At 34.8% G+C, this 23501-nt stretch overlaps 1 protein-coding gene across 1 annotated transcript in view; it reads right to left on the bottom strand.

Moving 5' to 3' along the window:
- EIF3E (eukaryotic translation initiation factor 3 subunit E) overlaps positions 1–23093 on the bottom strand; it is a 43077-nt gene extending 19984 nt beyond the window's left edge. The window contains exons 1-7 of the mRNA XM_090283446.1: positions 22973–23093; positions 16327–16441; positions 14336–14453; positions 11106–11148; positions 9942–10046; positions 5983–6108; positions 5173–5297 (exon numbers count right to left, since the gene is read on the bottom strand). Coding sequence (XP_090139572.1) covers positions 5173–5297; positions 5983–6108; positions 9942–10046; positions 11106–11148; positions 14336–14453; positions 16327–16441; positions 22973–23062 — 722 coding nt within the window. The 5' untranslated portion in view covers positions 23063–23093. The remainder of the gene's footprint in view (positions 1–5172; positions 5298–5982; positions 6109–9941; positions 10047–11105; positions 11149–14335; positions 14454–16326; positions 16442–22972) is intronic.
- Positions 23094–23501: the final 408 nt, after the last annotated feature.

Genomic DNA, 23501 nt, shown 5'->3' with positions numbered 1-23501 from the left:
ATGTAAACATCTCACATTTTCACAAGCTTTTAAACTTGTTGAACTAAGTCTTTTCTTCCTCCACACATTTAACCAATAAAAGTTTTAGCACAACTTAGCAGATTCCACTTTAGGCTATACTAAATTAACGTTTTCTCAACTTTGAAAATATTTTCACCTATAGTTGTTTCACACAGACTATTCACAGAGGCATATTATTCAGGCATTTCACATCCACCAGATTCCTCAAATCAACAAATTAGCCATAGAGGTAACATCTTTTGATGCATCAAGAGCCAAGGAAAGCCACTAAAAATCACACGTGTTAACTGACTGTTGATGTTGCTTCCAGTATCTTCAATCCTAAAACTACATATTCTCAATGAAGGCTAATAGTTTTAAACAACTTTATTTTTCTAGACATATTTCTTTGGCTACTGCAACTGAACATGAAACTGAATCACCATGGTATACAGCTTTCCTACTTGGCTAATCAAACAGCCACTCGGAAATTTATTTTGGTTGAAGCCTCATTTTTATTAATTCTTTTTTGTGAGGAAATTCTGCTGATAAGATATTCTGTTTTAAATTTCCTAATTTTTCTGACAGTTGTTTTGCTGTCAGTGGGAATGTTATGAGAGCTTATAGCCTGGTAATGTGGATCTATATTGTATTCTTTTAGCCTACCCACAGTGTGAATTCAAGCTTTGCTGTCCATTTTGATATAAAATAATTCCCACCCAAATGTGCCTTACAATAGCCCATCGAAGTCCACTTCTCTTTTTGCTTTGACACATTAGCATGAACTGGTGATAAAAAAGTGAAATGCTGCAGTATGGTGATAAATAGCACTTGAAACATCATCTAAGTATACCTGCAGCATCACTGGGACTCAGAGTGCACAGAGTAGCAATGTGAGCCAAGGAGAGTCCAATCATGCATGATCTCTGTCATAGCTCAACTCTGCCATACAGTTCAAAAGCTGCCAAAGACAATACAGTTGTCCCCCCATATCCGTGATCTCGGTTTGCTGTTTCAGTTACCTGTGGTCAACCACAATCCAAATACATTAAATGAAAAATTCCGGAAACAAACAATTCAGAAGGTTTAAACTGCCCGCTGTTCTAATTATTACGATGAAATATGCTGTCATGTTCCATCCCACCCAGAAAGTGAACCATCCCTTTACCCATCATATCCACACTGTGTGTGTGTGGACACATACTATCTATGCCACCTGCCCATTAGTCAGTTAATTAGTAGTCATCTCAGTTATCAGACCCACCGTTGTGGTATTACAGTGCTTGTGTTCAAGTAACCCTTTTTTTATTTAATAATGGTCCCAAAGCCAGTCCCATAACTTTCATTACATATTTTGTTATAATTGTTCTATTTTACTATTGTTATTAGTCTCTTACTGTACCTAATTCATAAATTAAACTTCATCATAGGAATGTATATATAGAATAAACAGAGTTTAATAATATCTATGGTTTCAAGTATTTACCGGGGGTCTTGGAATACACGCCCACGAACACAGAATAATGAGTATTGCTATGTTTCAAAAAGAATTTATGGACAGTGAGAGAAGGGGTAAACAGGGGAAGGGTTTAGTAAAGGAACTAGTATAAATGACCCATGGACATGGACAACGGGGTGGGGAATGACTGTGGGAGAAGGGGTGGGCTGGGTGGGCGGGAGAAATAGGGGAAAATATGGGACAACTGTAATAGAAAAACAATAAAATTGAATTAAAAAAAAGAATTTATAAACACTAAAACTTTACTTTCATGTAAATAATTTTCAAGTCACAAAAAATTATTCATTTTTTCCCAACCATTTAAAATGTAAAAGTCATTCTTATATTTGCAAGCCCTAAGGAAAAAGGCATTAGTCCAGATTTATTAGTCCACGGTCCATAATTTGCAGACCCCTGGCATACAGCATAAATGTTGCTCTTGACTTCCAAACAGGGCCAGGACTTCCTATCTTCTATGGCAGAAGTGATCCTTTCCATGTATGCACAGAAGTGTGTATATATATGTGCGTGTGCATGTGCATGTGTGTGTGTATGAGGGGAGTAGGGATTGATGGTGATTCTTGTGAAATTATCTTAGTTCTCATTCCTGTAGAATCAGTAATTATTTAGTGTTTAGTTAAAATACAAGCAATCACAGATGTGGTTGCCTGTCTACACGACCACTGTTCTCTTCAATTGTCTACACATGACCATTGTTCTCTTCTGTTCTACGTTTTCTTACCATCTCCTTCACTGTCATTTGAAATTTAAAGACCAGATCAACTTTCATCTTCACTGGACTCTTCTACCTTCTCCAGGTTTCAATGACAGCTGTTACACCTACCGTGTGTTTAGCATGTACAATATAACTGTACTTAGTTAAATATGTACTTACATTACTTCTTGTGTTATTTGTTTGGGTTATAAACTATGTAAGAACAGAGGCTATACTATTCCTATTTTTGAAATCTAACTTTATTATGTTTTCTTTTAAAATAAGAGCTTCTGTATTTATGGTGTTCTCACTTTGTAATATCATGATAGCTCAGTAAAACTGTTTTAGTTTATATTTTCTCTAGCACAACCTAGCTCCAATTATGCAATTTTATAAAAGTTTTTCTACAGAGTTTTCTAACTGCAAGCCAGAACGCTTAGTAATCAAAGAATAAGACAAAACATGCCCCCAAATTAAAAAAAAAACAAAAACAAAAAAACACAAAACTTAAGCTAACTATTATGCGCAGGATGTTAAGAATATAAAAAATAAAAATTCCGCCCTCAAGTACACTTATAGACTTGGGCAGATAAGGCAAATAGCTGTAAGTTTTTTGTTTATTTTAAAGGTATTACATAATTAAATACCAAATATAAGGTAGACACAATATACAGGACTTCATGAAGAAAGTAAACCTGAATTGGAGCTTAAAAACCAGACAAGCTTTGGATAGGTAAAAAGAAGAAAAGGACACTTTCAGAAAGACAAGCTAAAGGAGCAAAAAAGGATAAATTTTTAAACAAGGACCTTAGAGGTCATGCTGAACTAGAGCAGGTAAAATACCTGCCTCAAAAACACCAGGAACAATTAGAAAATAAGGGGGAAACAGGAAAGAAATGTCAGTCAGGATAAATTCTTGACATTATCTAATAAAACTTGAAATTTTATTTAGAAAACAAATTAAACACTCTTCTGCTAACTAAACTTTAAACCTCTCTTAAAAACAAACAAACAAACAAAACAAAACTGGAGAGTAACCAAGGCATTGCAAATGCATTCTTTTCCCTAATAATATCTCCATTTGGTGGCCAAGTCTCATCTCTAAGAGACTACAAACACTACTCTATCTTAAGCTGATATCTTATCTTATGTATTATGTTACATTTAAAGGTTCAACATTTTTCAAATGTGTAAATTATCTCCATTTTAGATTCAGAATAAACTGTGGCAGAAATGGTAATATATATGATGTAAAGAGACTTTAACCGGTACTTGCATCTAAACTTTCACTTCAAGGACAAAATTTATCGCCAAAGTACTTTCATTAAAAAAAAAAAGCCTGAAATCACAATCTATTATATATCAATTATCAATTTACCATATACTCTTAAACCACATTAAATTTTATTACTGAAAGAATACGATACTTATTCTATTAAGTTCTACTATCAGAGACAATTAAAAAATACATAATGATTGAAGACATACAAATGCAGATTACAAGCTATGTAACTATTCTACTTAAAGAATATACAATTCAACTGGGCGTATTCTCATGTGAAAACAGAATCATGCAAAAATAAAAATAAGCCATGAAGACATTACTAATGAGGAATAAAATATGATGGTTACCTGACCCTATGACAAGTGAAAACAGTAAGCACACTATTTTGGTGGGAACTGAAAGCTGTAATCTACTGAATAGTTTTCTTTTCCATATTTTTCTGACAGGCTGTTTCTGTTATTAAAAAAAAAAAAAAAAAGTTCTATTGGCATGAAGGTTCTTTTTGAGCAAATGAAAATGCTCAAAAAACTGGTGTATGGTGATCACTGTACCACTTGGTAAAGATGCTAAACATCACTGAATTATAAACAAATAACACCTTCTGGTAACCTTAGCATAAATGAAGACAGTGATGTCACTGTTATTTTTCACCACTATACTTTTCCAGTTTTAAAAAAATGCATTTCAACTATGTCCTTTATTAGGCAGTACAAATTATTAATTTTTTAAATTCCAACCTTTGCACATTAACTTTTTTAATAATGTGTATGACTAAATGAGAAGTATTATAAAACTCTTCTGCTATATACTGTAGTATCATGGTTCTTGGGTTAAAAAGCACTTGCATGACTGAGTTAGTTGCAAGCTGAACTAGCTGTTTTTCTCACAGAACACTATTTTAACTTGAAAAGAATGACAAACCAAAGCTACTTAGATTTGGGTATTTGAAAGATACTTTCTAGAAAATAAACTGAGCCTGCCTTTCAAATAAAGAAGACTTTTTTCTGTTATTCCAACTAAATAAAAAATAATGGGCATGGGATTCAGAGGCACTGATCTCAATCAGAAGAATACATTTTTAAAAATGATTTCTAGCTAAAAATGAAGCAGTAAAACTTACCACCAAAAGCAAAGATGATATAAAAGGGATCTCCTGGGATATATATATTCTTTCCAAATATTATGGCCTAGAGCCTTATTTCTAAAGCTGCAATGTATAGATGGATTACCATGGAATTCTTAAAATGCAGATTCTGGTTTAGTTCCTCTAGGGTAAGTAAGACTCTGCGTGATACTTATGCTGTTGGCCCAGGAACAAAACTTAAATAGCACTTTAGAGACTTAAGAGTACACTTTATCAAGTAATTTCCATTAAGAATTACATGTAAGCATTTTCCTTATTTTTTTAACCATTTTTTCATTTTTTTATGTTTTCAATACGATTGATATTCAACATTATTTTATATTAGTCTCTGGTACAGAATTGTGGTTAGACATTTATATAATATATAAAGTGATCCCCCACATTTAAGCTTTTTCAATAAACAAGCACATACCACATGAAGAGGGAAAGAATGGCAACAAATTCAAATGTTAGAAGTATACTTCTAAATTTTAAAAACCTAAAGAATTTCATATAATTAAAGCCAATATTACATAGTGAAATCAACTTACTGTGGCTGATAAAGGAAGAGATCAATAATATTATCACGCCCTTTGGGGTGGTTGAAGAAAACAAATAGAGACCAGTGAATGAGCCACGTTCGCTGCTGAAGAGACTGGAGTGGAGAACTCACAGACTAAAGGGTCAAAAATGTATATATAGGAAATATTAATATATGAGAAAGAGGCAAGGTAATAAACATTACTTATCTCAGAATTTCAGTTAAGAAGAAGAACCTTCTAAGCCATGGGCTAGGGTCATTATGTTCAAAGTCCAATATCCTGGACCTCTACTCTGCATGATCCATCTTAACATTCAAAATTTCCCCGTTTTCAGAGAAAGTCAGTAATGTCCACTAAGCCATTTTTACAGAGGCTGTAAATTCTATTTCTTTCAGAAGACATTTTAAAAGCAAGAAATGAACTAAAAGCTCCGAAAGTATGGTTATAATAGACATTATAGATGAAAACTGTCATCTTCTGCATAATACTTTCGAAAATAGGTGACACTAGCAGTACTGTCATTTTCGCTGTTACAGATAAAAAAGCACAGTAGTTGTAACAAAAATGGAAACTGAGTTCTTTTTTCTAAAGCCAAAAGAAGCGACAGCTTCCTTTGAGCAGATTCAATGAGACTAGTCAATCCACTGTGATTTTTATGCCAGGTCAACAAAAGCTAATCTAAACAGTTTGGTTTTATTTTTTTTTTTCCTGTCTTTGTTGTTGCTGTTGGTATAGTTGCTGTTTAAAGTACATAGTGCTTTCCTCATCAGAAAGTATGAAGGACACTTTCCTGAGTCACCTTAAAGAAGCTGAACTCACATTATTATCAATGGTCTCTTTTAACCGCGTAAGGTCTTCCATGGCTGCATCCCAATTCTGCATTAAGATTTCAGAGGCCAGTTTCCCCCAGAGTGAACTCAAAGCATTTCTATCCGTTGCTGGAACCTGTTTGAAATATAATAATTAATTATATTCTATGCCCTATAGATCCATCCAGCCTACTAAAAGACTAGCGGCTCTGTACCCCGAACTCCAGTTATCTAAGTCTTCATTGGACCACCCTGGTTAAACAGATTCAAACGGCTTTCATTTAACTTAATTATACTAAGAATATTCAGGCCGTTAATGTTCAGCCTTGATCAGAAAATACAGAGTAACTCAGAACTAAGATACAGCACCGGAGCTTTTGTGTAACCATTTCAGAGAATTTATACTACTCAGCAACAAAAGAACAAAATTTCTGATACACACAATAACATGAATGAATCTAAAAACCTGCTTGTCAAAAGAAGGCAGACACAAGCTTACATATATCATTGTACTTATGTAAAATTCTAGTACAGGCAAAACTAATCTAAGAATGAAAAGGAGATCAATGGATAAACTAGGATAAGGTATGATTACAAAAGGGCCTAAGTGGTCTTTCTGATATAAAAAGAGATATTCTTTATCATGATTTGGTGGCAGTTCCATCGATATATGCATTTATCAAAACTCAGTGGAATTTTTAAGTGATTTATAAAAATCCATAAAGTAAGTGTTCAACTTATAAAGGCTAAAATATTTGATCCTTACAAAGAAATCCGAGTATTTAAATATTTCATGACATCTATGATGTCATCAGTTTTAAGGACACACTATTATTTTGTTTGTTAAACCCAAACCACAACCAATTCAAGACACATCCCAATTTCAGAAAATGATAAACTGTATGTTTGAGAATCAATACGAAATAGACATCTTTTAAACTAACATTATCGAACTGGGTAAATCAGATAAAAAATTTTGGTCAATATCCTAAAGCCTCCAAAAATCATCATTACTCAAGCTTTCTGACCCAAGGAAAAGTACCTTTAAATCAATTGGCATGTACTTAAGAGTAGATAAATATGAAATTCAGAGGGAAAAAATAAAAACCTTCAAAAGGACGATCACTAACAGTCCTAGTACCTTAAAATCACTTTTATTTCAAATAACTGCTGGTTGAGGGGAGGGGTTGTATTTTGGAACCAGATCAAAGACCAAAGTGAGGGCAGATTTTAACACAACAATTAAAATACAGTGTTAATAACTTTTAAAACAAAAATGTTCAAAAATTTCTACCAAGTCTGCTTCACCATGTCATTTCAAATTAATGCATTTCTTAAAGCATAAATCAAAGACATTTCACCTCTAAATAGGGTACTATCTAAACATTCCTCGATGTATTCTAAAAGCCACCAAGTCTTTTTAAAATAAAGGTAGATTCTAGGGTCACACAGCTTTAATTTATACAACACTGACCTACAATAGGTCACTCAGAGAGTCAAATTCTAATCTCAGATCACAGTTACAATGGTTCTTTCATAGCTTATGTTTCCCTAACCATAGATTTAAAAGAATAACCAATCACCAGAGAAGAATTTAAAAATGAAAAGAGGCTATTGCAAAAAACAAAAAATAAATAAATAATAAGTAAAACATTGATAATATTCATCCCAAATCCAAAACACGATTTTTATCTTTGCTAGTAACAAAATTTCAAACACATACATAGATTTTTATAGTACTGCCTACCTCGATCAAAAGAAAAACAGAAGTAAAATAATTTATTTTTTTAAACTTAGCTTTGTTAGCCTCTATCAATACACCAACAGGAGATAACCAACTCCTATCTACCTCAAATGTTTTGTGGCACAAGATGGGACAAAAATTTTTAAATGAATTGTACTTAATTTCTAAGCATTATCCAATTACTATATGTTGACTGCTCTTCATGTAAAATATTTATTTTGTATTCAGATCATGGTATTCAATCACTTACCCACATGTCACATGAGTTTCAGCACAAGGTTTGTTAGGCAATATAAAAGCTTAAAACCAACCCAGAATTTTTTAAGGTTGGAAACTAACCTGGATCTTCATATTTAAAAAAAGTAAACATAAAAACTCCCCCAAGCTTTAAGTATATAGCTATCACTTGTAGAAATTTTCAGATTTAATTATAAAACCATATTGCATAAACATAATGGTACTATTAAAACTAGAATACGTTATATGTGTTAGGATAAAAGCTTTTTGTAGCAGTGCAGGTTTTTTAATCCCCCAAAGGTTCATGCGTACTACTCTGGCTCAAGTCCATGTCGTTACAGTTGGCTCTTCATACTAACCTGCTTTCAAGGGTGGATATGCTAGAAGAGTTTCAATATCTGGATTTCCAGCAGTTACCTTAAGTTTCCATGTCTTAGCAAAATGGCACATTCACTCACTGACCGGCAACAATAAATTTACTGTGCTAGAACTCTAACATGACACTAAATCTTCATTCTCAAAATTCACTCCCAGCATTAACAAATGATATGAATAACCAGCTCTTTTCATGTACCTGTAATCATATCAGGCTTCTGATTTTACAATCCTGGTTTAAGCTGTTTACATTTCCAAAGTAATCAACTTTTGCTCTCCTAAATCCTTCATAATATTCAAAGTAAAACTGATGGAATTTTCTGATAAGTCACTACAAGTTTAGCATCACTGATTACCTTCAATGCACTTGCAAGGTAATCACAGCTATTCTGTAAATTAAGAATTTGCTTACAAATGGGAGCAAGAGAAAAATATTCTGATTTGAAATTAATCTTGGAAATAAACTAAAAATCTTATTTCCTTAGAGAAAGGTACTTTTTAAAAATGAAGCTGTCAAAGTAAAGTGTAGAAATTATCTGAATTAATAACACCAATCCCAAACCTCACAAAAAAATAAAGTTAATTTCCAAGAAAACCACCAAAATAGCAGCCGCATTTTGTGCGGCTTTTCTTTTCTTGTGGCATGCTGGGCTAAAAGCAAAAAAGCAGCAGAAAATAGAAAAAAGAAACAAACTCTTCCAAGGCTGGAAGATATAAAGTCCCTGTCTTAGGAGGTCATTTCCCAACTTCTAGCATTAACTAGAGAAATCAGAGACTTAGGCACTTACTTACTAATCCAAAGTGAGTAACAAATTATAATTTCTCAAATGAGAGTTCAGTTAAAACCAGGGCATTCTGACAACTCTAGAGAGTATTTATTAATACAATTACCTAACGAGAAGGCAGTGAGGAAAAGTGTCAACTTGAAGACCTGATTTTTTTCTTTAGTTTCACACAATTCTCTTTTCCTAACAAAAGCACTGAATCTAGGAACTTGTCAAATAGACAAGTAATAACAAACAGAGCAACTTATGACTAAAAATTCGCACTAATAATGCCATTTAAATTCATCTACCCCTGCATAATGAAAACCATTTAGCTTTAGATTCTAATAGCTGATTACAAAAAGAAACAATAGAAAAAAGTTAAGGCATAAAATCTTTTCAAATATCATTTCCGTAGTTGTTTAGAACAAGTTTAAGGAATACATATAGTATTAAATACTGAATTTTGGATTCATTATCCAGGATAATAGCTAATAAATTGAATTATCCAGGAATAATGGATTTATTCAATAAATATTAACTCACTGTGTTGTACAGTAATATTAAAACAATTACAAGAGAATTCTGCTAATGCTAAAATACAATTATAGATAAAATAACAAATCAGTCATCCCCACATCTGTAGATTTCAAGGACAAGTTCATTCTTCCTCCTAAATTTGATCTCTGTATAGGTTTTCTGATATCTATTTGGTTTTTGCTGTGGAAAAAAATGTTTTCCCTCCTTTTACCAACTGTTGAAAACTTACAGACAAACCCAAATCTATAGACATGTTTTGAGAGGTCAAGGATATCCTACAAAAGAGGACAAAGAAAAAATTTTACTTACCAATACTCTAAAGAAGTAAAGATACTCTGCTGCTCCAGAATAATTCCCACATTCATACTGGAATTTTGCATACCTGTAGAGTGTGTCTAAATATTCTTGCCTAAACTAAAAGCAAAACAAAACAAAAAAACATGAAGCTGTACTTTTTAATTTTGAGTTTTAAAATTTGCCTTTTTAAATCCCCTCAGAAATCAATTCTTTCAAAGCATCCCCAAAGCTGCCACCAAAAATAAATAAATGACCAGAGAATCATATAACCATAACCCTTAACACATAAATTAGGAATTGGTAAGTTTAACATTCATAGTTCCGGCCTCAAAATATTATGAATTATAATGACACCTACTTTGTTACAACTGATACAAACTTGAATTGCTGCTGAAGGTTTGATGAGTGAGTCTCTTCACTGGTTGACTGAGCTTAGACAACTAACAAACATATGTTCTCCATCCCGGTAAGGTTTTGTGATTCTGTACAAATAATGTGTACAGTAAACTATCCCCTGTGGAAACTGGCCCCAGAATTACGCTGATGCACGCAGAAGTGAAGAAATCCAAGAGAAGGGTTCTGGACTAGATTAACAAATCCACTAAACATTCTATGTGGAAGCCAGAAAAGGTGATGTACACAGCGGTCAGCATGCCTCTTGTTATGGTGATTGTTAAATGAATGATAAAATTTGAATTCAGTTACAGAAGTGATTATACACAAAACCTCATGCTTTGAGCTAACACAAGGGAAAGGAGATTGGGAGATGGCTAGAAAAGCCCATAACATTCCTTTAGTTTGAATTTGGGGATTTCTGAAGGACTCAATAATGTTAAGAGCTACTCTATTCCACAAAGCAACCAAAGTATTACACAATTACTCAAGGCATTTCTAATTCAAATTTAGTTCTGTCTTTACTTATTTGTTAATTCATCAGAAATATAAAATGCTATTTGATTATTCTGGAAAACTAAATCCAAAGTTTTGAGATTTTCTGCTGAGAATTAAGTATATTATTTTCCTATCACCACCAATTCAAAAATATACCAGGTATTATACTTAATAAATGAATCTGGAAATTATATTCTTGTTGAGTCAAGAATCTATCTACATAGCACTATTCTTTAATTATCTTTATAACATAACAACTACAAAATTTTTAAAAACATCACTTACACCATGCTTGTCTGCCAGGTAGTCAAACAGCATCCGGCCATCCCTTAATAAAAAACAAAAATTACTGCATTTTATAGTCCATGGAAAAAATAAGCATATCCAACTTCTAACTTATTATCCACATAATAAGCCACTTCCACTATCTTAATACCTAAACACCAGAAGTAAAATAAGATTTCCAGAATAGAAGAAGCAGAACATTACGTGTTTCAAACAAGGAATAGAAACTCAAGAACAGTAAATTTTAAAATTCATTTCAGATGTTTTGAGTCCCAACTGAAAATCATGTGTTCTGTTTCACATCAAAGGTAATGCCTTTAGAGATGTTTTCAATAATAAAACCAGAACATTCTGAGTATTTTTATGGTCAGGTCAATAGTCCACTCAGGTACTGAGTTGGCCAAAAAGTCCGTTTCATTTATTTCCACAGGATGGTTCTACTAGTGCTTAGTTGTCGTTAACTTCGTTTGAAACAATTTTGTTAGACTGTGTGTGAGAGCTGTCATATCAGTGTGCAAAAAAAAAAAAAAGCAAAATTGGTGAATTTTTATGCAGTCCTTTTAATATTGAAGATGGAAGAAAATATGCAACATTTTCAGATTATGCTTTATTATTTCAAGAAAGGTAAAAACACAACAAAAACACAAAGATTCATGCAGTGTATGGAGAGGGTGTTGTGACTGATCAAATATGTCGACAGTGGTTTTCAAAGTTTCTTGTATTACTGACATTTTGGCCAAATAATTCTGTGCTGTGGGGCTATCTTATGCATTGGAAGATGTTCAGCAGCACCCCTGGCCTTTACCCACTAGAAGCCAATAGTGGGAGATAGCCGACATACTCAAAATATCCAAATCAATAAAGTTATTGGTGAAAGTAAAAAATGTGATTTTTACAGAAAAAAACCGTTCGGACTTTTGGGCCAACCCAATAGTAACCTACTGAGAAGGATACATATGGTCCTAGACATAAGATGGTTTGACCTAGGAGTTTTCAGCTTTGCGATGGTGCAAAAATGATACACTTCGAATTTTAATATTTTCCTAGGTTAGCAGCAAGTGGTGTGATAACTCCCTCATGATGCTAGAGAGCAGCAGTAAGCTCCTAGTCAGCCAAGTGATCATGAGGATAAACAAGTGACACTCTACACCGCATTAGACGATTTTGCCCAACTGTAAGCTAATGAAAGCATTCTGAGCACAATTAACATAGGTTAGGCTATGCTATGATATTCGGTAGGTTAGGTGTATTAAATACATTTTTGATCAACGATATATTCAACTTAACCGTGGGTTTATCAGGATATAACCCCACTATAAGGTGAAGAGTATCTGTATTTGCTCTCTTGAGGGTACATTTCCAATAGATAAAATATTCTTATAGAACAGAGATTGGAATATCTGTATTATACAAACTAGCAGGAACTAATCCTATATATAAATTTTGCCCCCCCAATTTGTAAATTTTTCACAAGGACTGTGATTTAGCAAATTTACAAGATTAATAAATCATGCCTAATCTACCTGATATGTTTGCTACATACCCTATATAATTATTATCCATACCAAAGGGTCAAATAACCCAATTTAATTTCTAAAGCTTTGCATAATTTGATATGTTAGCAGGATGGTAAAGTGATAAAAAGACACCAAGAAACAAGTGATAGATGGGTACAACTGCCTACCTTCTAGGCATTTTCAAAAATAAAAACTTTTTTTATGCTTCTCACAAAAAGATATGCTATGGCATGTATTTAAAAGGACCTTAATTTTACTTGAAGATTTAATGAAGGGTGGATATGTTACCACGAAAATTAACATGAAAAAATTATACTACAGAATATGAAATGTGTATGAAATTCAACATAAAAAGATAAAAAAAAAGTAATACTTGCTATGGATCATAGTGAATAACTGTGTAACATTCCTTACACTCTCACTGTCCTCTGGCTGATGGGGTATTTCTAGGGAAGTATGAGAAGCAAAACATTATGTGTTCAATAAAATTTAAAAATGGGGAGTTGGCAGGGAGAAGTTCGTATTTTGAAAATAAGTAGTTTATATGTTTAATTAGGTTACAAGTTTTTAACACATAATTCCATCTTTTCATTTATCTCCAATTTAGTGTCTATCAAGCTACGGGAGTCCTCTCTTCTAATATCTGGTGAACAAATCCATATTCACCTTATTCATATCCTAATCTCATTACTTTCCAGTGTTTAAGTAACTTGATTACATTTGGAATTTAAATCCTAAATTTTCTGTTGTACCCTAAAAAACTTAGCAAAACATGTAGTAAAATATGGTGTGGCCCAGTAGATTACATTATAATATGGTATAGTAATAGTGTAGTATTTGCTGCCTTTCTAAAAAAATACCTGTTAACACTTTCCCAAATCACAAATGAAAATTCAGAGCCAACCTCTTTAAAATGTGGCCTGATCACATAAAAACTAAAGTTACAACACGGCAAAATCTTTCACAATTCCTCAAGTGAATATACTGATAGCTAGATTTACCATAATGGCAATTTTTGATTTAATAATTTTATTTTTAAACATTTCTAATACCCTAAAGAGCTTCAATTAATGATATATATTAAGTCAGACTAAAGCAACATGCTTTCTTTGGAAGCCAAACAATAAGTCTATTTCTAGCTAAGGAGAAATTAGGAATAAAATAACCTTATCAGCTCTACACTACCCTCCTTGGGCTGGGCATCAGGTTGGAAGGATACAGGAGAATGTAGCAAACTGATAAAGCGAGCTCAGGTTTTCCTTACTAGCAACCCGTGTGCTCTAGGTATTGCCCAGGCACAGCATTTCTCAACTTCAGTTCTTCTAACGTAAGGGTTAAATAATTCTTTTGGGGGGAGCAGAATACTATCCAATGTATTGTAGGCTGTTTAGCAGCATCCCTGGCTGCTCCTTGCTAGGTGCCAGAACCCACCCTTTCTGTTGTGACAACCAAAAATGTCTCCAGACATTGCCAAATGTACACTGAGAAGGGGCGAAGGAGATAAAACTGATAAAACAGAATCAGATTTAGGTAAATGGTAAAGTTCTAAAAATAATTTAGTACGTATTAACATTTATTATTAAGGACTTTTCAGTCACTACACAATAATGATTAATGAAAACTAATATATAAAGAAATCAATTAAAGTTTGAATTAACATTTGTATTAATCTAGAAAAGGGAATGTTTATAATTCCACTTAAGCAGAGGTTACCTGGTTGACTGCATTTGCCTTGTCGTTTCTGGATCTTCAAACATCTTCACAATTGGTTCCGTTTCTGCCTGAAGCTGTTTCAGTTGTGCAACAACCGTGGTTCTTTTTTCTCTCAAAGCTAATTAAAAATGCAAAGGAGTACTATAATGTTAACTATACTGCTCCGCAGTAGAATGTCTCTGCAAAATTTTTCATTTTATTTAAATTTTGCATGTATGTATCCCCCCTAATAGATTCATATGCCAGTAACCACCAACTCAGTAACTTCCCTAGATCAAATTTCTTTTTTCTAGCTCTGCAAAGGCACATGAAGGAAGAGGGAATCTTCTTTTTTCTTTTAAGAAAAACTGGGGAATATACAGATCCAACCTGGGGGAGGGGAGAGAGACCAGTCAAGGGAACAGTGATCTAATTCTTCATTTCAGAGACTACATTCCCAGTGTTTTTATATTTATCCTTACCGAATTCTCTCAGGTGAATATGTTATCCCAGAGTTTCTGAACAGAGGTTCAAAGGAGTTTACGTATTATTATTATTACAGGTTTTCAAGTAGGTTTAATGGAATTTAAACCCAGTCAATAATCTTTCTTTTTACTATAAATGTAGTTCTGTATCCCTCAAACCCAATTCTATAGTTTCTTTTTACTGTATCATGAAGAATCAGAGAAAACACACATAACCTACCCTGCTAATATGTTTTAAAGTTTCAATAAGAAACAGTTTACTTTTTCATCACAAACTAAAATTTAAAGAGCAAATGTTACTGCAGGAAACTGTAATATAAGTAAAAAGGTTTAGTGTAATAATTCCACACTAAATATTATAAAGTATAAATTTGGAGTGTTTCTCAAACACAGAAGGGGACCTGTAATAAAATTTTGAGAAATTTCAATTTAAACAAAATACATTGTATTTCTCTACTGAAAGAGTTCTTAAGATTGTTTTAAAATACCATGTGCATAAAGGAATGATATGGAATTTTTTAGTATTTCCAAATTTATAAAAACCACTTTTTTTTTTTTTTTTTAAGGAACATCTATTACCAGAAAACAGGGATTTGGAAAACACTGAACCAGTAGTTCTCTAATTTGGGTGCTGGGTCTCAGTCAAGTTTCTGATTAAGTAGATCTGAGGTATGGCTGGAGAATCTGCATTTCAAACTCTCCCACGTAAACTGATGGTGCCAGTCCTGGGGACAGTAGTTTTGAAGACCATAGCTATTCCCAGATGCTTAAAATGAAAGATAAATCTCTAAGGCACACAAGATGCTAACTGAAAAAGTTAGCAAACCAAAACACTGAAACATTTTCAGATAATTCTAAGGTAACAATCTGATTCAAAAGCATAACTTTGGTGATATTATGAACTAAAGATCTTTGATGACAATGTTTTAAAACTACAGTTGTCCCTCTCTATATCGCGGTTCACTTGTCGCAGCCTCACTGTATCGCAGGATTTTAAAAAATATTATATTTAATTATTTATCGCAGATTTTTTGCTATATCACAGGATTTTGCGGTACTATATACATATGTTGTTAGTTACATGGGTTTAAGAGTGTAGAATATGTTTAAGAACATAAGTAGTATTTATAAAAGTGTGGAAAAGGTTAATAAAGGAGTGAGTGGGAAAGGTTAGTAAGGGCCTGGGAACAGTTTATAAGTGTGTGGGAAGGGTTTATAAAGCCTTAAAATATATATAAATACTAAAATAAATGTAAGGTTCCTATTTCGTGGATTTTCACCTATCGCGGAGGGCGGGGTCTAGAACGTAATACCCACGATATGTGAGGGAATACTGTAGTTTCACACCTTTTATGGCAAGAAAATAATATGCTTTAAAAGACCTATAATCTTAATATTACCTTTCATCCAAAGAACTTTTAAATAATGACTAAGACTTCTGGCTAAACTGCTTTTAAAAATCACAAAACTTTAATTCACACATCCTCAGTCCACAAAACAAACTTCAGTCCTAACGACAAAACTTACCATGAGGGATATCATCAGAATAAAGGTTTTTGTATACATCCATAGCAAAGTCTACCATGTTGGTATCACTAAGAAGATCCAATTTTCCTTGTAATAATTCTTTTTCATTATATATCTGCAAGAGAAAATTATGTTCTAATAAATACGCTAAAGTTCTTCCAAATAAAATGATTAATAATAAAATTAGTTCACCTAGAAGTATACCTCCTGAAACAGTATTTTTAAAATAAAATACTACATACTATTAATTCAACCTCTTGTCAGAAGGCAAGCAATCAACCTGCAGAAACATAAGAATATTTTGTTTACCTAATAATTTAAAAATGAAAGTACCTGTACACTGCAGAGCCATTCCCACCTACTTCTGATTATCTTGTCTTAAGTATCCCTACAGGCCACCTTTTATCCTTTCTAGAACAAGACTGTGCTTAAATAAACAACCACACAAACTTCACTGGTAAGCAAATACAGTTGTCTCTTCTCTACATTAAGGTAACTAGAAATCAGCTATTTATCATTTTAGTATATCACACCCACGTGATGCCTACACATCTCTACTTAAGGTAGCATCTCCTTTACCACCACATATTTTTTCACTAGTTACAATTCTTTATAATTGTTCTCCATCCACACCACTGAAACATAATCAGCACCCATTCTCTAACTCAACCATGTCACATCAGGTTTTGCTATGTAGAGTTTGAGAAATATAATTTAACCCAGAGTACAGGGACTGAATAAGCAAACTCACATTAACATAAAGTTGTATTAAGCAATATATAGAAATTCCACACAAAAGTACTCAGAGAGAGAGAAAGCAATAAAAATAAAATTTTAATTGAATAGTCATCAATATAAGGCTTCAGCAAAAGAAAAATGTTTTATACTAAATTTAATTCTTTTGCCAAGGGAAAAAAAAAAAACACAGGAAGATCCCACATTTCACACCAGGAAAAGAAAAGATGAAGGCAGTCAAATGGTATAGCCATGCGATCAAAATGGAATTTTCCAAACTACATAAAGAAGTCCTAGAAAATAGTAAGAGACAAATGGATTTGAAAATGACTGAATGACTAATAGGCACTTTCCAAAAATTTAACCAAATGGTCAACAAACATTTGAAAGGTTCTCAATTTCATTAATCATAAAAGGAAACGCATATCAAAACCACACTAAAACCTAAAAAACCCGACAATACCTGGGTTAGTGCGGATGTAGAGTAACAAACATTTATTCTGCTGGCAGGTGTACAACCACTTTGGAAAGCTATTTTTATTCCCTACAGTTAAACATACATTTTGACCCAGCAATTCTTCTCCTAGGTACCAAGAGAACTGACATCTCCAATAATGGTCAAAGAGACACTATTTGTAACAGCCACGTCTGTCAACATCAGACTGAATAAACTACGACATACACACAAAATGGATTAACATTCAGCACTGAAAATCAAACTACTGCCACCCTAAAATTTGAATCATATTCACAAACAACGTTGAATAACAGCAGTCATACAAAGTTGTACATGCTGGTGAATGCTTAATTCCATCGATATAAAATCAAAACCAGGCAAAACTATTCTAGCATCAGACTGGTGCTTACCTTTGGGAGGTGTGAGTAATGACTAAAAGAGGTCAGAAAAAGGGTTTTAAGAATTTTGTAATATTTTATTTATTGATCTGGATTATGTTCACTTTGAAAAAAAAGAATTTATATCTGTGTGCTTTTCTGTATAAATGTTATACATGATAAAAAGGTTACTTAAAAAATTGAAGCTTTCAGTCTGCCCTATAAAAACCCTACTTAAGTCTTAGGTGAAAACATCCTTTTCCTAGCATGCCACCTCTCCTTGCCAACCATCAATAGCTTTTAATTTGTATTGTCTCTCTCAACTGTACATTCAAAGTATTGCTCCTCTCTCATCAGACATTACTGGCCTCTACTTATATCATCCTCTCTAAATTTTGCCTCATAAGCACACTTAATTTGTAAAGGACAGACAGTAAATATTTTACACTTTGAGAGCCAAGAAACAAAAATCAATGATACTGCATGTAAATACTGTAAGAAACAAGTTTTCACAATTCTTTTTTTTTTTAATATGCAATAATAATAATGGAGTGAAAATTTTTGTAATATAGATCTACTAATGAGAAGTATGGAATTCTTTTGGGGCAGGAAGTATTTCACTTAACTGGGGTACAAATTTAGTGTTCCATAATTGAAAATGTTTGCCAAAGTTCATTTGTTAAAAACTATTTTTAGATTACAGACTATACAAAACAGGCACAGAGGGCTGTATTTGGTTTACAAGATACAGTTTCCCAACCATGGGTCTAGTAACCTCTTGAAAACAGCTCCTACTTTTTAACAGATTAAAAATCTTTTGACACCTCTTCTTGCTATCACCCTCCACAAATCCTACATCCATAATGATAATTCTTCAAAAACCCAAGTCCTTTACCTTTCAAATTATAACAACTTTCATCCAGTACCTCATCTCTGAGACTTCCAACTTAAATCCATCACCTGTTCTACCATTACCATTAAAATGTTTTCTTACCACCCAGGCAGGGTGCTCGGTTGGCTGAAGCATCATCTCTATACACCAAAGTTGAGGGTTCAATCCCTGGTCAGGGCACATACAATAATCAACCAATGAACACATAAATAAGTAGAATGACAAATCAATGTTTCTCTCTCTCTAAAAAACCATTTAAAAAATGCTTTGTTATCCTCAGCTTACCCTCTGCTCTTTTTGTATCACCCTTTTTGGTTGTTATTTTCTACATGAGTTTAACTATCATTTTTGGCTACTTCAAAGATTTTTCTTGTTAGTGGTATCACTGATTTCATCCATTTTCTCCAACTAAATAAATTCAATATCAATCTTTAGCTCTGGGGGAAAAAATCATCTATTTTCTATGTTCTGGATGACTATGACTATAAAATGTTTCAAAATATAATGTCACATTTGTGCTTTTCTCTGTTGATGAGCAATTTTTTAAAAAAATTAATTTCTAAATGATATTTATCTACAAGACGACCGCCGAACATTTCTATACTATTACAATAATCATCCACTGTTCCCCTTACTCTGAGAATGGCCACCATTAGTTCTATAAATATAAAATTTCCAATCTCCGTTGGGTCCTCCACACTTATCAATCCTTGTACTTCTCCTTAGTCTGTTTCCTTGTCACCATTTTCATCTTTACCTCGTTCTTTAAACCAAACTGGCTATATCACTCCCCTCTCAATACAGGGAGGCTAATCTCCTAACAAGAACCATTAGAATACTTCCTCTGTTCCACAAGGCTAAGTGCTTTACAAGGGGGGCGGGGGGGGGGCATGCCAAAAACACCCCTAGAATTATCTTCTGAAGGATGGGCCCTTTGTAGTACAGGTTCCCCCATCACCCCAGGTGAGTGTTCTAGGTACCCACGTGTATCAGTGTACCAGCTGGTGTCGTTGTGAGAGGCTGTAATCAGCTTCAGTGAACTTTCTGAAGACTTTCAACACATTCGTCCCTTTCATGATGGGCGATTTACGAGCATCTGTCCACACCGCAGTTCAGCAGTTTTTTGACCAAGAAAATGGCATGACCCCCATACCCCTCCCTCCCTATTCATCTGATTTTGCCCAAGCGACTGTTTCCTAGAAGTCCTCAAGGGTAACCCTTTTGTCCCCTGTGTTAAGAGGTAAACAAAGAACAGCAGAAGCACAAAAGGCATCAAAATTGATAAGTTCAACAACTGTTTTGAGCAGTGATGCTGGAAATCAAGGTTCCTAAACTGAGGCATGTTCTCATGCCTCTCGGTCCAGGTATTCTGTGACCCGAGCTGGCGAGCTGGCCTCGCCAGTGCCGACAGTCTTTGACTGATCAGGCCTCAAGGTTTCAAGACATTCTGTGACTTAAAAGGAATCTTGCTGAGTACTCCATCTTCCCTGATGTTGGCAAGGAAACCAAACAAAGCCGAGCACAGGTAGTGCTTAACCCTGCGTGCTTTCTGTTAATGTTTAAGGAACAGTGTATCTGTTCCCATAGTCTTAAAAGAATAGATGATTGAATTCCTATTTTTTGCTTTTGATAGGAATCATTCTTTATAGTTTACATATTAACCTCCTTTTGTTGTAATCCCAGGTAATTGTATATTGTAATCAATATTGGAATGTGCCTGTGAGCTCATTCCTTACCCTCCCTATTGATTTCTATACTTGTAAAACTCAATAAAAGGAGAGGTCTTTGCGCCGCTTGATGCTGACCTGCCAGAGCGTGCGGCAGCCCTCCAACTGACTCATTCTCCTTGCTGGAATTACTTCCATGCCCTCGACCACATTTAATACAACAAGCAGATGAAAAAATGTCTCGATAGGTGTACTGCATCAAATGGAGACTACTTTGAAGGGGACTGAAATTAAACATGGAAGAATACACAACTTTTTATAAATAAATTATGTTTTTTGGATCCCCCCCTCGTATATGCATTATCCCATGTGATTTTTCTATACCCATGAGATTGGTGGTAGTACCAACACTTTATCCATAAGTAAATGCTTAGTTAAGATGAAAAAGAAACTTCTTAAGGGCACAGAGGTATTAAGCGACAGAGCCAAGATCCTAATCCAAGTAGGACCCCAGTGCCCAGAACCCTAAACTTTACCTGGCCTTTCATTTCACATGAGAATAAAAAACAGTACACACAAATATATGTTCATTTATTCATTTATTAAATAATCATTAAATGCCTTTATGCCAGACTCTATTTTATGTGCTGAGAACACAGCAAAGAACACAGTTCCTGCTCTCATGGTGCTTATATTCTCCAACGTATCGAATTGCCCTCATGTATCACGATCCTGGACTCTAACCACCTAGCCTTCAAAACTCAAAGCCTCTCTTCCTCAAAGTCTTTTCGCCCACTGACTAGAATCTCCTCAATTTTGAGAGAACTCTGCTAGTACTTAACTTTGACACATCATATTTTGCCTTATACTTATAGACCTTCCTCTGTTCTAAAGTACAGGTAAGGTTTTAGCGGTGAGGTGTCTGGATTTTACCTTGGATTTGTCACACTTCCTCGGTAGCCCTGTACTTGGTAAATTGCTAAACAAATATCCCAGCAACTGTCTTTCTCTTGGGTGCATTAGGCCACCTCACAAACATTCTCACCAAGGAGGGGAGCCCTGGGCCCTTGTACTGATTCTCAGCTGCCATTTGTGATTTTTGTTTTGTCCTACGAAATACTAATTTACACTTATCTTCCTCCCCTTTATCTGTCTTGAAAAATGGAAATATAAAAAAGCACTTCTACAAGTAGCTGGCAAAGATTTCAAAATATGGTTATTTCCCTATCCTTAAGCTGGGGTGAGTTATCCTTACCTATCCAGAAAAGAGAACAGAATGCAAACTGGGTTATTATGGCCAAACTCTAAAATATAGGTGGTAGGTATATCCTATGTGAAGAAAAACCAAGGCAAAAATATAGCTTTTCAAGATTAAGCTGTATGACATTTTTGAACATTTCGAAAATTTGGTATTCCCTAACATCAACAACTTTAGAGTTATCTATATAACTCTAAATTCGTATCATATGAATTTGAGGATTTTATCTAATAAACCTTAACCACCAGGAAGACCTAAACCTGAAAAGTTCTCAGAACAATATAATGTTTACTTTTAGGGCTGTTTTGTCGTATTGCTGTTGGGACACCGAATTTGTTTGCCAAATCTAGAGTTCCCAAAGTAGACTTATGCTGCAATCTGCTTCCAGAAACAGAGTTCACTCATTTTTCTGGCCTGTATTCTGATCCCCTCATCACAGTAATACTACTTTGACTACTAAACTGCATCAATCTCCCAATGAACTCAAAGTAGAACCTAAGCTCACTATTTCAAAACTTTTAGGGTTGAGACATTAAAAAAAAAGTTGAGGTACCAGAGTCACAAAGTACTTATTCAGTAACGCTTGAATAGCTAAATGAACGTCACCCATCAATTCAAATCACTGGAAGTCTATCTATCTATAACGGGAAAAGAACTTCCAAGTTCAAACTTGTCGGTTTTGCTTTTTTGGAGGGTCGGGGTCCCCGTCCCCATCCGACAAAATATGCCACACTTGCACAAGTGGCTACTTACCGAAACGACCAGAAAAACTCAATATAAAGAACTCACAACTTTATGGAATTAAAGTACATAGTGGATAGTGTAAGAAAATCAATCCAAACAACCCGGCAAGCCAAGTACACCCTTCCCGCAGTTCACGAAAGAAAAATAAAAATCTCTAACCCTCCCATTTGCTTTTAGAAGCGTCACCACAGCAAAGCCAGCAGCGAATCGTCAACTCCCGAAAGGAATGGACGCGGAAGTCCCCTGGGCACTAGCACCTCAACAAGTAAAGCAGAGACAGCTTTCTTCCCTGAATTTCTTTCATACTGCCACTTCACCCCTCCTCGAGACCGAATTCCGCTCTACCAATCGAATCCGACGATGCTAAATTAACAGAAGGTCCTCAGTGCCCGGCCGGGACCAAGCTCGCGGCCGCCCCACACGTGTGCCAGGCCTACGGCTGCCGCCGCCGCCTTTCGGCCTTGCCCCGCACCTCACCCACTCCTACAACTTCCTCGCACTTAAAACCCCACTCACCTCCTTTACGGAGAGAAACTCAAGCAACGGAAACACTAGATGCCGATCCAAAAAGTGCGCGATGCGCGTAGTCAAGTCGTACTCCGCCATCTTGCCAAAGAAAAGGAAAACCTCTCCTCACTAAAACTTTATTGACAGCGCGACAAACGAACAGACAGTCCCTGCAGTGCGCGTGCGCACTGCGAAGCTAGCCCCGGGAAAAGGGCGGGTTTAGGCCTTAGCGCTCGAGAACAGTAGCGCATGCGCAGAGCATTCTGTGCTCTAGGCTACTCTGAGACAGGGCGGAGTTCCTGGCGCGTTTCTTGTGTTTGAAAGTCTGTCGGTGTCCTGCGATTCATTCCGTTAATAAATATTGAAGACGCAGAATTGATTGCTGAGCCAGTGTAGGTTGAGGTCCCTGCTCTTCAGAAAGTTACATGCAGGGAGGAATATGAGCTTCTATTTGGCAGGCAGTAATGGTTTGTTAAACTGCTCCCAGATAGAAAACAAGCAAAATAATTTCAGATTATAGGAAGAGCCATAATTTAGT

This window comes from Furipterus horrens, unplaced genomic scaffold (assembly GCF_987537825.1).
Source record: "Furipterus horrens unplaced genomic scaffold, mFurHor1.1.pri manual_scaffold_7, whole genome shotgun sequence".
Taxonomy (NCBI): Eukaryota; Metazoa; Chordata; class Mammalia; order Chiroptera; family Furipteridae; genus Furipterus; species Furipterus horrens.
This window is presented reverse-complemented; position numbering and strand designations above follow the sequence as displayed.